Raw genomic sequence first — 14,587 nt, forward strand, 5'->3', positions numbered from 1 at the left:
AATATAATGTTAAGCTGCTGTATATAGTATATAAACAAGAAACCACAACTCCTCTTGACAAATCATAAAAAAAATTGGAAATTTTATTAATAAGGAGAAAAAAAACCCGCTGAACTAACCTAAAACAAAAAAAAGAAAGATTGGGCAGTCCATTTGAGGATAAAATTAGAAAAAAAGAAGAAAAAAAACATCTTTCCAGTCATCTCAGAACCTTTGTGGATAAGGAAAATTTTCCCCTAAAAATTAAAAAAAAAAATTAAATCATATGAAAATATTGAATAAAGGGTCACCAGACTTGCTCAAAGTTAAAAGATGTGTCAAATGTCCGGCTTCTAATTTTCTCCAAACTTAAACAGGACATAATGGAGGAGAGCCAGTTAAAAACAACAGGTGGATTAGAATCTTTCCAGTATAACAAGATAACTCTCCTAGCCAGTAAAGTTGAAAAGGCTATCACATGTTGAGTGGAAGCAGGAACTCTACCTGCTTCCTCTGGAATAATTCCCAAAGATTGCCGTAAGTGAATTGGGTTGTAAATCCACACCTATAACCTTTGATAATATTCTAAATACATTCCTCCAAGTGTTGATTCTATTATGGTTCTTCGATTTACTGAGTATGCCCACAAGAAAATGAGTCTCAGGGTTCAAAACGGTGACATATATGCACTTTGAAAATACAATTACTTTGAACTTTACTCTATCAAGGCTTGATAGGATTTTATATGTATCAATTAAGGCTCCCACTAGAGGCTAGGAGAGGAGGCTAGAGGCTCTGATCCAAAGAACAAACACTGGTTTATCTAGTCTTCTCTCTTAACTGAAAATTTCCAATATTGGCGTAAATCCTCAGAGTACCCTCTCAGTGCAATCACCTCTTTCCTTTAATCTAGTGGTAGAACCGTGCAACTAACTAGTGCAGCTAATTATCTTAAAGATAGTGGACTCAAGGGATATGGGGAGAAGACAGGAACAGGATACTGATTGTGGATGATCTGCCATGATCACATTGAATGGCGGTGCTGGCTCAAAGGGCCGAATGGCCTACTCCTGCACCTATTGTCTATTGATACAGGCATTTATGCATATACACTTTAGAACACACATTTTCCCCACTTTTCCCAGCTCTGATGAAGGCTCACTGATCTGAAATGTTATATATATTTTTTCTCTCCAAGATATTGCCTAACTTGTTGATTTCTTTAGAATTTCTTGTTTATATTTTAGATTCCCAGCATTTGTCACTTGTTACGTTTCAATTTCCAAGCACTATCTCAATCTTCTTTTTTTTTAAATATTATTTATTGAATTTTAGAAATTACAAGAATAAATGTAATAATGAAATGGTAAGAAAAGTGATATTAACCCTCCCCCCTCCCCTTAACCCTCCCCCCTTAATCCTTATCTAAAGAAAAAAAAAGAAAGAAAGAAAGAAAAGAGAAGAAAGATTGCCTGGATATCGGAGGATCCCCACATGTTCCATGGAGTTCAAAATAATTTTGATATTTATTTTCACTTTCCCCAATTACTATAATTTTATCTTCAAAGGACCTATGTATCTAATCCTATCTTTCGTAAGTATGGTGACCAAATTTTCAAAAATATCTCATATTCATTTCTTAAATTATATGTAATTTTTTCAAATGGAATACAACTATGTATTTCATTATTCCAACGATCCATAGTTAAATTTAAATCAGATTTCCAAGTAACTGCAATAACTTTTTTGACTACTGCCAAAGCAATTTTTATAAATTTTTTCTGATACTTGTTCAATTTAAATTTCGTTATTGTCCCTTCAATGTCTCCTAATAAAAATAGCAATGGACTATGTGGAAGTTGTACTCCAATAATTTGTTCCAATAAAAATCTTAAATTAATCCAAAATGGTTGAATTTTAGAACAAGACCAAGTAGAATGTAAAAAAGTACCAATTTCTTGTTTACATCGAAAACATTGGTCAGACATATTTGAATTTAATCTATTTATTTTCTGTGGTGTTATATATAATTGATGTAAAAATTATATTGTATTAATCTAAGTCGAACATTTATTGTATTTCTCATACTATCAGAACATAATCTTGACCAATTTTTTCCATCAATTTTAACATTCAGATCAGATTCCCATGTTTGTCTTGATTTATGAATTCCTAATTTAATTGTCTGCTTTTGAATCAAATTATATATACAAGATGTAATTTTTTTAATTTTTCCTTTCTGAATTAATATTTCTATTTCACTAGGTTTTGGTATCAACATTGTTTGTCCCAGTTTTTCTCGTAAATAAGCTTTTAATTGAAAATAACAGAAAAGAGTGTTATTTGATATTTTATATTTATTTTTTAATTGATCAAACGACATCAATATACCTCCTTCAAAACAATCACCTATATATTTAATCCCCTTTTGAAACCAATTATGTAAAAGTTTATTATCCATTGTGAAGGGAATAAGACTATTTTGAATTAAAGTCCTTTTTGCTAATAAAGATTTCTTTATCTCATCATCCATATTTACCTTATTCCATAAATTAATCAAATGTCTTAATATAGGAGATTCTTTTTTTTCCCGTATCCATTTAGATTCCCACTTATATATAAATCTTCTGGTGTATTTTCTCCTATCTTATCTAATTCTATTCTAATCCATGCCGGTTTTTCTTCATCAAAAAAGACGCAATAAATCTAAGTTGATTTGCTTTATAATAATTCTTAAAGTTTGGAAGTTGTAACCCTCCTAAATCAAATTTACATGTCAATTTTTCCAATGATATTCTTGACATCTTTCCTTTCCAAAGAAATTTCCTTACATATTTATTCAGTTCTTGAAAAAACTTCTGAGGTAATTGTATTGGTAGAGTTTGAAATAAATATTGCAATCTAGGAAATATATTCATTTTTACAACATTAACTCTACCTATTAATGTTATTGGTAATATCATCCATTTATCAAGATCCTCTTTTATTGTTTTTAATAATGGCAAATAATTTTGTGCATGTTCGGCACAGCATTGTGGGCCAATGGTCCTGTATTGTGCTGTAGGTTTTCTATGTTTCTATTTTCAGACTTATTGACAGAATTGATAATGGTGGCTATAAAAATGGAAACCATTGGGCTACCTGGTCACAGCTAGTATAGTATTCTCACAATGAAATTACCAAGATCATATACATTAACATCATGCCACCAGAATGCAAGTTAATGTGTGATTACTAATGACTGAAGTTTCTTGCCATCAGTTGTATTTGAGATAAATAGTAATCCTTCAGCTTCTAGTTTGAAAGAGTTCAAAGTAAAACCATGATCCTGAAATCATCTATTTATAATGCAAAATAACATGTAATGAAATGGCCAAGCAGACCTTGGCTATATCACTATTCTCCAGATGGCAGCTTTGTTCACATTTTCATTTGTTTCTGAATATAAAATTTAAGGCAAAGCAGAGAGCTTAGAATTAACTTGTGGCAGACATGCACATCTCCTAGTTATTGTCATGAAGAAAGATCAGGAAATAAGCCTCTTTTTAGTCTAGGAGTGTTGTGGTTATGGATTTACCACAAAGGCAGACTTTGTCTTTATTGTTTGGACAAAGGATCAGCTTGACAGAGTGTGGAGGTGAAGCATCATGAGCAAAACTAACAGAAGTTATTCAATATTATCTTCAGCTAATTTAGATGGATGAAAATTGAGAAGATTTTTTTTTAACATCTGTGATGTTTCTCATGCTCCACTTTTCACTCTGCTTACAATATAGACAATGGTTTAGATCCAAGCAGTGCAGACTAAATCTACTCAATATGTTGATTTTTTTCCTTTCATTAACCTATTCACAACATTTTTCTTTTTTTAAGGTTGCACTTTTTCTCCAATTTTGTATTTCACCAATCATCTTCAGAAAGGTGTGTTAAATCTCCAAGAACAAGATGTCTAATACCTCATGAAAAACAGAGAGAACGGTAGTACAGGATAGTGAGGAGGGATATAAAGTTTCAGAAGTTGAGTGGGTTTGTAGAAACGAACTTGCACTCAAAGTAAATAAGACCAAAGAGATGATTGTCGACTTCAGAAAGGGTAAGATGAGGGAACACAAATCAATCCACATAGAGGGATCAGAAATGGAGAGAGTAAGCAATTTGAAGTTCCTGAGTGTTAATAACTCTGAGGACCTAACCTGGTCCTGACATATTGATGCAGCTGTAAAGAAGGCAAGACAGCAGCTATATTTCTTTAGGAGTTTGAGGAGCCTTGGTTTGTTACCTAAACCATTCAAAGGTCTACAGCTATACCCTGGGGAGCATTCTGACAGACTGCATTGCTGTCTGGTGTGGGGGTGTTACTGCACAGGTTTGAAGTAAACTGCAGAAAGTTGTAAAATAAGCCAGTTCCATCATGGGTACTAGCCACCGTAATATCCAAGACATCTTCATGGAGCGGTGCCTCAGAAAGGCGATGTCCATCAATATTACTAGTTATACAATATTCCAAAGGCCAAAAGGGAAAGTAGGCAGAATGGCATTGATAATCAAGAAAGTTGCCAAATCAACACTGAGTCACAATATGGAGGCAGAAGGTAATAATGTATAATCAGTTTGTGTTGTGTAGACTGTACGTATGGCACAGGAAAGAAGACACACATGGGAGTAGTCTACAGGCCTCAGAGTGTGATGTTTCAATTGGGCATAGAATAAATGGGAAAATATGAAAAGCAAGTTTGAAGGAAACAGCAAATTGTCAGAAAAGATTATAAATTATTTACTGATTGGATTGAGAGAACTATCCGGGGTAGCGAAGAAAAATTTGTGGAGTACATCAGAGATTGTTTCTTACAGTAGCACAGTATGGATCCTGCCCAGAATTTTTAGATTTAGTTATGTGTAATGAGATCGTGTGGTTACAGAGCCCCGAGGAGAGAGTGACCACAATATGTCTGTTGCCTCCCCCTGGTGTCCCTCCTTCACACTTTCTCCCATGGTCCACTCTCCTCTCCTATCAGATTCCTTCGTCTGGAGCCCTTTACCTTTCCCACCCACCTAGCTTCACCTATCACCTTCTAGCTATCCCCCTTCTCCTCCCCCATCTTTTTTCTGGTGTATTTCCCTTTCCTTTCCAGTACTAAAGAAAGGATTCAGCCTGAAACGTTGACTGTTTGTTAATTTCCATGGATGCTCCCTGACCTGCTGAGATCCTCCAGCAACTTGTGTGTGTTGCCACAGGATTCCAGATGCAGTTTGCATACCATAGGCCTTCAACATAAGAAGGATTATTATAATGGCATGAAGATGGGTTTGTCAAAGGTGAAATGTGCCAGGTCAGTAGATGAACAGTGCAGATATCCAGGCACAAAGGGTGCACAATCTATCGTTAACAAAAGTGGTGAGAATAATTTCAAATTGAAAAGTAATGCATACACAGTGGTAAGGGATAGTGATAGGCCAGAGAACTGGGAAGATTTTAGAACATAAATATTAAAATCTCATAAGAAGAGAGAAAATTAGTTTTGATGATAAAACTTATATGTAATATCAAAGTAAGCAATAAGAGTCTTTATGGATATATAAATAGGAAGAAGGTGGCTAAGATAAGCGTCAATTTCAAAGGAATGATTCTGATAAATTAAAACAAGAAACAAAGAAAAATACCATTCAATTTTCTGCATAGTAGAGGACATGGCAAATATCCCTAGATACAGTGAAAGGCGGACTAATTTTGAACAACATTGATGAATTTGCAAAAATCCCGATCACAAGGGATAAAATATTAAAAACTGACAGGACCAAAGGCAAACGGATCAGCAAGATCCAAAGATCCGCAACCAAAGGTTTTAAAGGAAGTAGCTGCAGAGATAGTGGACTCATTGGTTGAAAACTTTCAAACTTGCTAAATTCCAGGTGGCCAATGTGACTCCGAAAAGGAAGTAGAGCGTAGGGAAGTAAAGGTGTCATTTATTGTTGTCAAGAAGCTAAAGCCAGTAGTCAATGAGGAAATAATTAAATGAGAAAATAGTTATTTAGGAAAGCAGAATATAATAAAATCTGTACAACATTATTTTATGAAAAATAAGTAGTGTTTGACAAAGCTTACAGGGAAAGTTGATAGAGAGAATCTGTAATTGTAGCATACTTAGATTTACAAATAGCATTTAACAAGGTACCAGAGGAAAATCTAGAGCATAAATTAAGAGCCCGAGGTTTTGGAGGAAATGTGTCAGTGTGGATTGAAAAAGTGGCTATGACAGAGCAAACAGTTGGAAAAAATTGTGCTGGAGGATGTAACAGGGGAAGTAGCCCAGGGATTAATTCTTGCTCCTCAATTGTCTACTATTTATTTTGATAATCTGGAGCAGGCTCAAGGGGCCAGATGGCGTACTCCTGCTCCTATTTCTTATGTTTTTATATTCTTATTGATAGATCAGAAGATGAAATAAAGGGAAACTATTTCAAAGTGATTATGGAATTGCATAGCAATGGGCTCTTTGTCCTACTTTATCCCGTGAGGCACTGCGATAACTTAGCGGTTAGCGTGATGCTACTACATTTCACGGTGTCAGTGTTCAGAGTTCATTTCCAGTGTCCTCTGTGAGAAAGTGTATGCTTTCTTGCCATGTTTGTGCGCGTTTCTGGTTTTGTCCCACCATCCAAATAGATAGCTGTTGGTGTGTTAATTGGCCATTGTAAATTGTCCTGTGATTAGGTTAGGGTTAAACCGGTGGGTTGTTGGGCAGCATGGCTTGGTGTGCTGGAAAGGCCTGTCCCCTGCTGTATTTTGAAACAAAATATGTATCCATGTCAAACATGATGCTTACATCAATCCAATTTGTCTACATTAGGCCCAAATCCCTCTGTACTGTTCCTATCTAATTACCAGTTCAAATGCTTTTTAAACATTATAATTGTATGTACTGCACCTCACTACTTCCTCTGGCAACACATTCCAGATATTCACCACTGTGAAAATCCTCCACCTTTCATCTTAAACATGTACCCTTCAGTTTTGGATTGTCCTGCCCTACAAAAAAAAGTTTTGAATACCTTTCCTCTCTGTGCCCATCATAATCTTAAACATTTCTGTATGGTTACTCCTCAGCTTCCTACATTGCAGTGAGAATAAACCAGCACATTCAATCTCTCCTTATGACTGTAGCCCTCCATTTCAAGCAACATCCTGGTGAAATTTCTTTGTAAATGTATATCAAAGTACACATCTGTCACCATATACAACCCATTTTCTTGCGGACATGCTCAATAAATGCAAGAACCATAATAGAATCAATAAAAGACCACATCAACTTGGGTGTTCAGCCAACGTACAAAAGACAACAAACTGTGCAAATATAAAAGAAAGAAGTAATGATAATAAGTAAATAAGCAATAAATATCAAGAACTTGAGATGAAAAGTCCTTAAAAGTGAGTCCATAGGTTGTGGGAACATTTCAGTGATGGCGCAAGTGAAGTTGAGTGAAGTTATCCCCTTTGCTTCAACAGCCTGTTGGTTTATAGGTAATAAATGTTTCTGAACCTGGTGGAGTGAGTCCTTAGGTTCACGTACCTTCTTCCTGATTGCAGCAACTAGAAGAGAGCATGCCCTTTCTCCTCACACCTTTCCATTCCAAGCACATAGTTAAATAAATGGAAAGGGTTGTTGCTATACGCATTAGAGAGAGAAAAAAAGAACAAAATTCATTATTTCATTGTAAGAAGCGGTATTAAATTTACTTTGGTGTCATCTTTACTTCTTTCTACTCCAGTTTTATTCTCATTAAATATGCTGATAAAATCATACAAATCACCTCTGCCTAACTGCTCATTAGCCAAACAGAAGGAAATTCCAATATTTCCACACCTTTTGTTACCTTACACTGCACTTCCAGCTTTTGTTTTGGCAGGGTGATATGCATTACCTTGACTTAAAGAGTTGCATAACATTTTAATCAGATTCAGCATTATAGCACTTTGCATACGGCTGCTATTACTTAATTTCTGATTCGAACTCCCACAGAAATATAGCCAGAAGACTTATTGCATTATTAATGAACAGAAGCATTCCCTGCACTATTTTTCCTCATGCACAACATTTCCCTACAGTCTCGCAAAACTCCTCTTAAATTGTCAGCTCTAGATTTTGATGTTTCCCATTTTATTTTCACCTGGATCTTTCCAGTCACTGCAGATATGTTTCAGCCTACTCTCTGGATAAATTTGTGCTCATTTAATTTTTTTAAAATAAAGAATATAATCTGCATTAAAAGTCAACTTTTTCACAAAAGGAACAATTGAAGACTATTCATGAAGTATTCACAAATAGGGATTTTTAAAATATATGTAGAAGTCATTCTAGTAAAGCATTTAGTCACTAGTGGTGAATTGTAAAAACACTGTTCCAGAATCTCAGCACTTATTAAGGATTGAAATAGATACAAGCAAACAGAATTTATCCACTGTTTATTATTTCATCTTAATCTGCAAACTGCAATCTGGAGTAACTTTAAATTTTAGAGATTTTGCTACCACAGTTTAAGAGAAATCAGTGTCAAAGAATATTGACATCTACTTGTATCAAAAAAGAATATGTTCCATTTCGTAATACTCACCTCACAGCACTGAAGGACTGCAGCGAGATCCCTTTTTATAGATATGATGTTGTTTACTACAGTAATGCTTGAAGATTTGGACAGGTGCCCAAGTCATCAGGAGTTATAGGTTTAATAAGCATGTTGTGCAGGGAAATTCATTGAGTTAGCCATCCATGTCATGCTGCATGTCTTAAGTGACAGATGCTCTCAGGCGAACACATCTCAGTATTTGGATTCCTGGGTCACAGCAGGAGCAACAACAAGCCAGCCATGATTTCAATTAAACAACAGGCTTTACAAGTGACTAGAGTCTATTGATTGCACATTTGTGACTCTCAAATCACTATCCATTATGAGGACATGTGTCAAAAATGGTATTAAGCCAGATATATGCAAATACACTGTGATACTGTGTATTAAAACCATTCTTCCAGTCCCACTTGGCAATTGAGGGTCTGTGACCCTCTTGTCCTGCCTCACCTGGATAGACCTAATAACAAGTTGATTCTTCTCCATTGGCCATGGCATGGTGTATTTTTGTGCCACTTCAGATTATTCCAACTTTGCTTGATATCTATGTTGGATCTCATTTCCTGGATGTCTGTAATGATTTAAACAATCTCCTAAGGATAGCCAAAACTCTGGTCCAGAATGCTGGCAAGATCAAAAGCCCTTATTCATATCTAATAATTGTATCTTTCTACTGTTAAATTAATAATCTTAACAAAAATGAAATATATGATTGGATACCTTTCTTTAAAGTTCAGAATAGTAGAAGAATTTTAATACTATAAATGGAATAAAAATGCTAATTAACATTGTGGTATTTCAAATCGAATGAAAAACAACCTGTCTCCTACAGACTTTTTACATAAAGGGATATGGTTACTTCGTGCACTTTATCCAACAATAAATTTAATTAAGGCTTTTCTCATTTAATATTGTTCCTTTCTCTTCTCTTTCTTCCCCCACAGATTTTCACATTCCAAAATAGGGATCAATGCTAAATGCTACAGTTTTGGTGAGGTACATCAGGTCTCCTTCTCTATTTGGCACAGAATGCACTTCAAGTTCTCTCTGTAGACCTAGCAACATCAATTTACAACATACCTACAGATGTCTGGATGACCCTGACACAGATGATGAAAATGGATCAGGGATGAGGCAGTGAGGTTTGAGATGGTGATATGTATTTGCTGCACTATGTGTCATGTTTTGTAAAAACATTTGTAAAGCTGTCATCATATTAAGCACTGTAGCATTCATAATTAATAATTTTTGCTAATTAGATGATAAAACCATAAGATATAGGAGCAGAATTAGGCCATTTTTGCTGATCAAGTCGCTCCACCATTTCATCATGGCTGATCCAATTTTCCTCTCAACCCCAATCTCCTGCCTTCTCCCCATATCCCTAATGCCCTGACAAATCAAGAATTTATCAACCTCAGCCTTAAGTATACCCAATGACTTGGCCTCCGTAGCCACCTGTTGTAGCAAATTCCTCAGATTCACCACTCACTGGCTAAAGAAATCCCTCATTAACTCTGTTCTAAAAGGACATCCCTCCATTCTGGGACTGTGTCCTCTAGCCTTAGACTTCCCTGCCATTGGAAACAACCACATCCACTCTAGCGATGCCTTTCATCAGGTCCTGATGATGGGTCTTGGCCAGATACAATGACTGTTAACTCTTTGCCACAGATTCCGCCTGGCCTTCTGATTTTCTCTGGCATTTTGTGTGTGTTGCTTGGATTTCCAGCATGTATTTTTCTTGAGTGGCTTTTCCTCTTGATCTGATACTGGGGAAAACGTTTAGTGGAAAATCCTTGTGGATATGCAGTGTGTGCATCTCATGCGACATCTGAGGTGGCACAGCTTCCTTCCCTCCTGTTTCTGCTCAATGAGCTGAATCTTTTGTGCCGCTGTAAACATTTACGATGAATCTTATTATGCCTTAGGTGTGGTGCATGACAATGGACAATTAAGGAAACTATGTGGGTTTTATACTTCTTCTGAACTCTGATAAAACACAGTGAACTAACTATGAACCTTTTCCTGCTTTTTAATTACTGACTGCAATTGTTGCTGTACACTATGCAGCTCATAGGAAATAACCAGAGAAAATATATGAACTGACTCCATTGCTAAGGCAGCAACAGCACAGCTTTATGACCTCGTAGCACTCCTGTGTGATCAGGCTGCCAATACTTTCCAAATACATCTGATGAACAAGTACAATTACAGCGTGATGCGTCAGGGACTGAAAGGACTGATGGACTAAAGCACACAATGTGCCAAACTGTAACGGGTATGATGACGGGTATAACTGTAAGTGAGAGATTCACAATCATAACAAGAAAAGTAACAGCAACTATATGATCTACCAGAGACAGAATTCTGAATGACACTCTCGGTATCTGCTGCCGCTGAGCCCTCCAAGTGGACTTCATGCAGTTACCTAAATGGATGTGTTGTGATTATGCACTTGTTATCATGTTTGTTATCCCCATTGGTAAAACCTGATCCAACTCAGAGAAATGATGCTGTAACTGTTGATAATTTTATTATGAGAATTTATCCCTAGGTTTGGGATCCCGAGAAAATCCCAGCAGATAATGATCTTCAATTTACAGGTAAAGTTACATGAGTTGATGAAAGCCTTGTAGTGTAAGCATCATTTCACCTGTCCTTATCAACCTCAATCTTACGGAACAGCTGAAAGATAGAACAGGACCTTGAAATGCAGGTTAGCTAAATTGGGTGATGAGACTGAGCTATATGGCCAAACGCGCTTCCGCTGGCCGTCAGGATAATGCATTGCACTCCAAGCTGCGTTACAGGCCTATCTCCGCATGAGGTAGTTTTAGGATGCCCCATGCGCTTGCTAGTCATCCATCCCTTTTTACTTAAACAAATGGACATCCATACTATGAGTGAAAGCATGTTGCAGTATTATATAGCACTAACACAAGCTTTTAAAGGTTCCGATCAATATGTTCTTGAAGCCCAGAGTACTGTGCTGGCTGCAGAGTGTCAAACCTACCAGCAGGGAGATTGGGTGCAGGTGAGGGCCTACCAACAAAAGAACAGCATGGGACATCTCAGGAAGACAGGCTCAAATTGTGTAGCCTTTCTTGATAGGGTAACCGCTCATTCCAGAAATTAGCCTGATGAACTTCTTTAGGACTGTAATGCTACTTTAATGTCCTTTACATTTCTTCCAATGTCACTAACACAGTGGGATCCATTTGAGAAAGCTCTGGGTTTAGCAAAGGCAATAGTCTTCTAAATTGTCTATTTTAATCTTTCTGTTCTGTAGGCCCTCGTCATCAACCTGTCCATCCAAGTTTAATTGCCCCTGTCCTTTGCTCTCTTCTCCAACATTGTGTTGCTTCCACTACAAGATTGTGTCTTTATTCAAGACGTAACAAGTCTAATACAAATCTCTTGTCAGATTGAATCGTTCTGGATTAACACATATAGCCAGCAGCCACAAGAAGCACCGACCTGACCGCTCTGGCAATTTAATCTTGACTATATAGCAGAAAGGATTCTGCACTATGTTTAACTCAAGTCTCGGCGATAAGAATTCCACATTGTGGCAGATTGTTTTTTCCCTGTGAATCGGTGTTGTTCCTTCAGGGCTCTGCTAAAGCTGTCAACAAATCTGTTCCTCTGTTCATTTTCTTGATTTTTTTTTTCTCTCTGTCAAATTCATTGGGTGTCCCTGAGAAACCATCATCCTCGGGAAATGAAAGATTATTTTCTTATCAGAAAACCAGTAACTGTCACATTTTGTTGGCACTTCCCTAATTTATGTAACAATATCACACACAATAATACAATCATACAAAAGCAGCTTCCCCCAAATATAACTGACTGTATGCTTTAATATAATTTCATAGTATTAATTGTTTTGGTTTTTGACATTATTATGACTTTCCTTCAATATCCCAACTTGTAGATGCTTATGAAGTGACATCAAACTGAATTCCATGTACAGTACACCTGTAGTGATCTCTGCATGAACCCAAGGAGTCCAAATGCAGGACAACAGCAAAATGGTTCCTGATTTTTATTTGCTGCTGTCAGGTCTCAAGAGGAGCACATTGGCTTCAGGGTTGAGTGCAGGAGTAGAACCTACTAAACTTAAGGCTGGGAGCAGGCTGCAGTTACGAGATGGAAATCTCTTTGAGGCTGTACATTCAGTTAAACATTTTGCCAAAATATTATCTTTTGGTGATAATTTACAGAGATTCTTCAGAGAATAGCAGTTGCAATTCTTGTGGCATAGTTGCTCCTAACACTGGGAGAGAGGTTGTTTGTTCAGTGCAAGCTGATTTCCCTTTGGATGCACGAACGGAGTCTCAAGCTTCCTATTGGCATATCCAGGGCCAAAGTTTTGTTATTGGTAGATGCAAGGAAGAATGACCTTCCAAATGAGACTTCTTTGCACCTGTCCTCTGTCCATGTAATAGGCATGAGTGGTCAGCTTCAACTCCATTAGCTTTAACAGTGTCAGCAATTACCATTGATATTATGCTTTTAAGATCTTGTATTTACATACTGTATAGTCTTGGTCAAGTACTGTTTGAAGGAACTGTTGAAAATGCTTACAAAACAGAATACAATAAATCCTATAAGTTCAAACCCATTTCTTCTAAAAAAAAACTCTTTGAAAAACATTTGTTATGATTGTTCTACAATATTGTAAATTTTGTTTCTTACCATCATACCCTTTGGGGGATGCATCCCTGGTCTGAACTTTGGGAGCTATAGCTCGTTTTCCAAAAACTTGGTTGTCATAGTTGTTATATTCAAATGTAGTCTTAGAATATTTCTCCAGCTCTTTTGCCAGGTTAGATCGAGGTGTGGTGGTGGAAACATTGTGTCTGTAGCCATATTGTGGGATCTCGAGCTGCTTAACAAAACACATAGGCCTAAAATGAAAGAGATATGTAAATTACTAGGACCTGTGCTTCTTACATACTTGTTGAAGAATTTACACTTTGTTCACAGGTTAAGATATAAACAATTCAAATTATAAGAGCAAATTTTCCACTTCAGTGTTCCAGTGTGGATCAGCCCCCACAGGGAGCAGGTATTGGGAAATTATGCATCTGTAGCCTATGATTTGTTGTCCATAATTAATGTGGTGCCACACAGGCTTCTGGACTGGGGGCCCTGGAGCAGAAAATTTACCCTAACGTTTTCATGCTTTCCTAGAATATAAACTCTTTGTAATTAATGAAGAAATAGAAATCTTATTTATGATTCTGCAGACATTTAAAATGACAGAACATTGATTTATTAGAAATTACGATTAATAGAAATAAAGTGCAAATTTCCAAGACATCTCTGAATCACATGATTTTTTAATAATTAAAAATTGGCTATACAAGCCATCTCTTTGATATATTATCTTGGAATGCCACAGCTTTAATGTCAAATGTTGACCAGGAATGAACAACCATTGAGCTAATGATCTGCCCTAAGTCAATCTGGGGAGGTTGTTGAAGTACAAGACATGACTGCTACACCCTGAATTAGGGAAAAGAAAATCAGGTGTGGATTCCACTCCTGATCTGTATCACTCCAATACCCTCCAAAAATATTTTGATGTAAATGATGGTCAAATTCATCTGTGATGCCTCCAGCGTACGCTCTGCTTGCATTTGCTATAGAGTTACATATGAATAATGTGAAAGATATCCAAGGAATGCTAAAATTCATAGGACCATACTCCTGTATCATACAGTCCTTTAAAAGTAACAGGAAAAAAATAAGAAACAATTGGGAAAATATTTGTTCCAGAATGTCAATGCTGTAATTTACAGAGTATATTCAAATGCAAAGCAAATAAAACCAGAAGGAAGAGTTAGTAAAAAAACAATATTTCATGAGAATTTGGCAGTTGTCAAACCATGAGGTTCTATATTATTCTATAACTTGTATCAGTATCAGCAATGCATATAACATCACGGTGCTTCCATTGTCTTGCTAAGCCCCAATA

The 14,587-nt window shown here is 36.5% G+C and overlaps 1 protein-coding gene across 18 annotated transcripts in view; it reads right to left on the reverse strand.

Annotated features, from left to right (window-relative positions):
- The window catches only part of LOC140733456 (myelin transcription factor 1-like protein), a 444,485-nt gene that overhangs the window by 150,389 nt on the left and 279,509 nt on the right, over positions 1–14,587 (reverse strand). For 17 of the 18 annotated variants that reach the window (XM_073056807.1, XM_073056806.1, XM_073056819.1 and 14 more), the window contains one exon: positions 13,303–13,514. The exons of the other annotated variant lie outside the window; for it this stretch is intronic. In XM_073056807.1, coding sequence (XP_072912908.1) covers positions 13,303–13,514 — 212 coding nt within the window. The remainder of the gene's footprint in view (positions 1–13,302; positions 13,515–14,587) is intronic. 18 annotated transcript variants of the gene reach the window in all.

Source organism: Hemitrygon akajei, chromosome 9, assembly GCF_048418815.1.
Source record: "Hemitrygon akajei chromosome 9, sHemAka1.3, whole genome shotgun sequence".
Lineage (NCBI taxonomy): Eukaryota > Metazoa > Chordata > Chondrichthyes > Myliobatiformes > Dasyatidae > Hemitrygon > Hemitrygon akajei.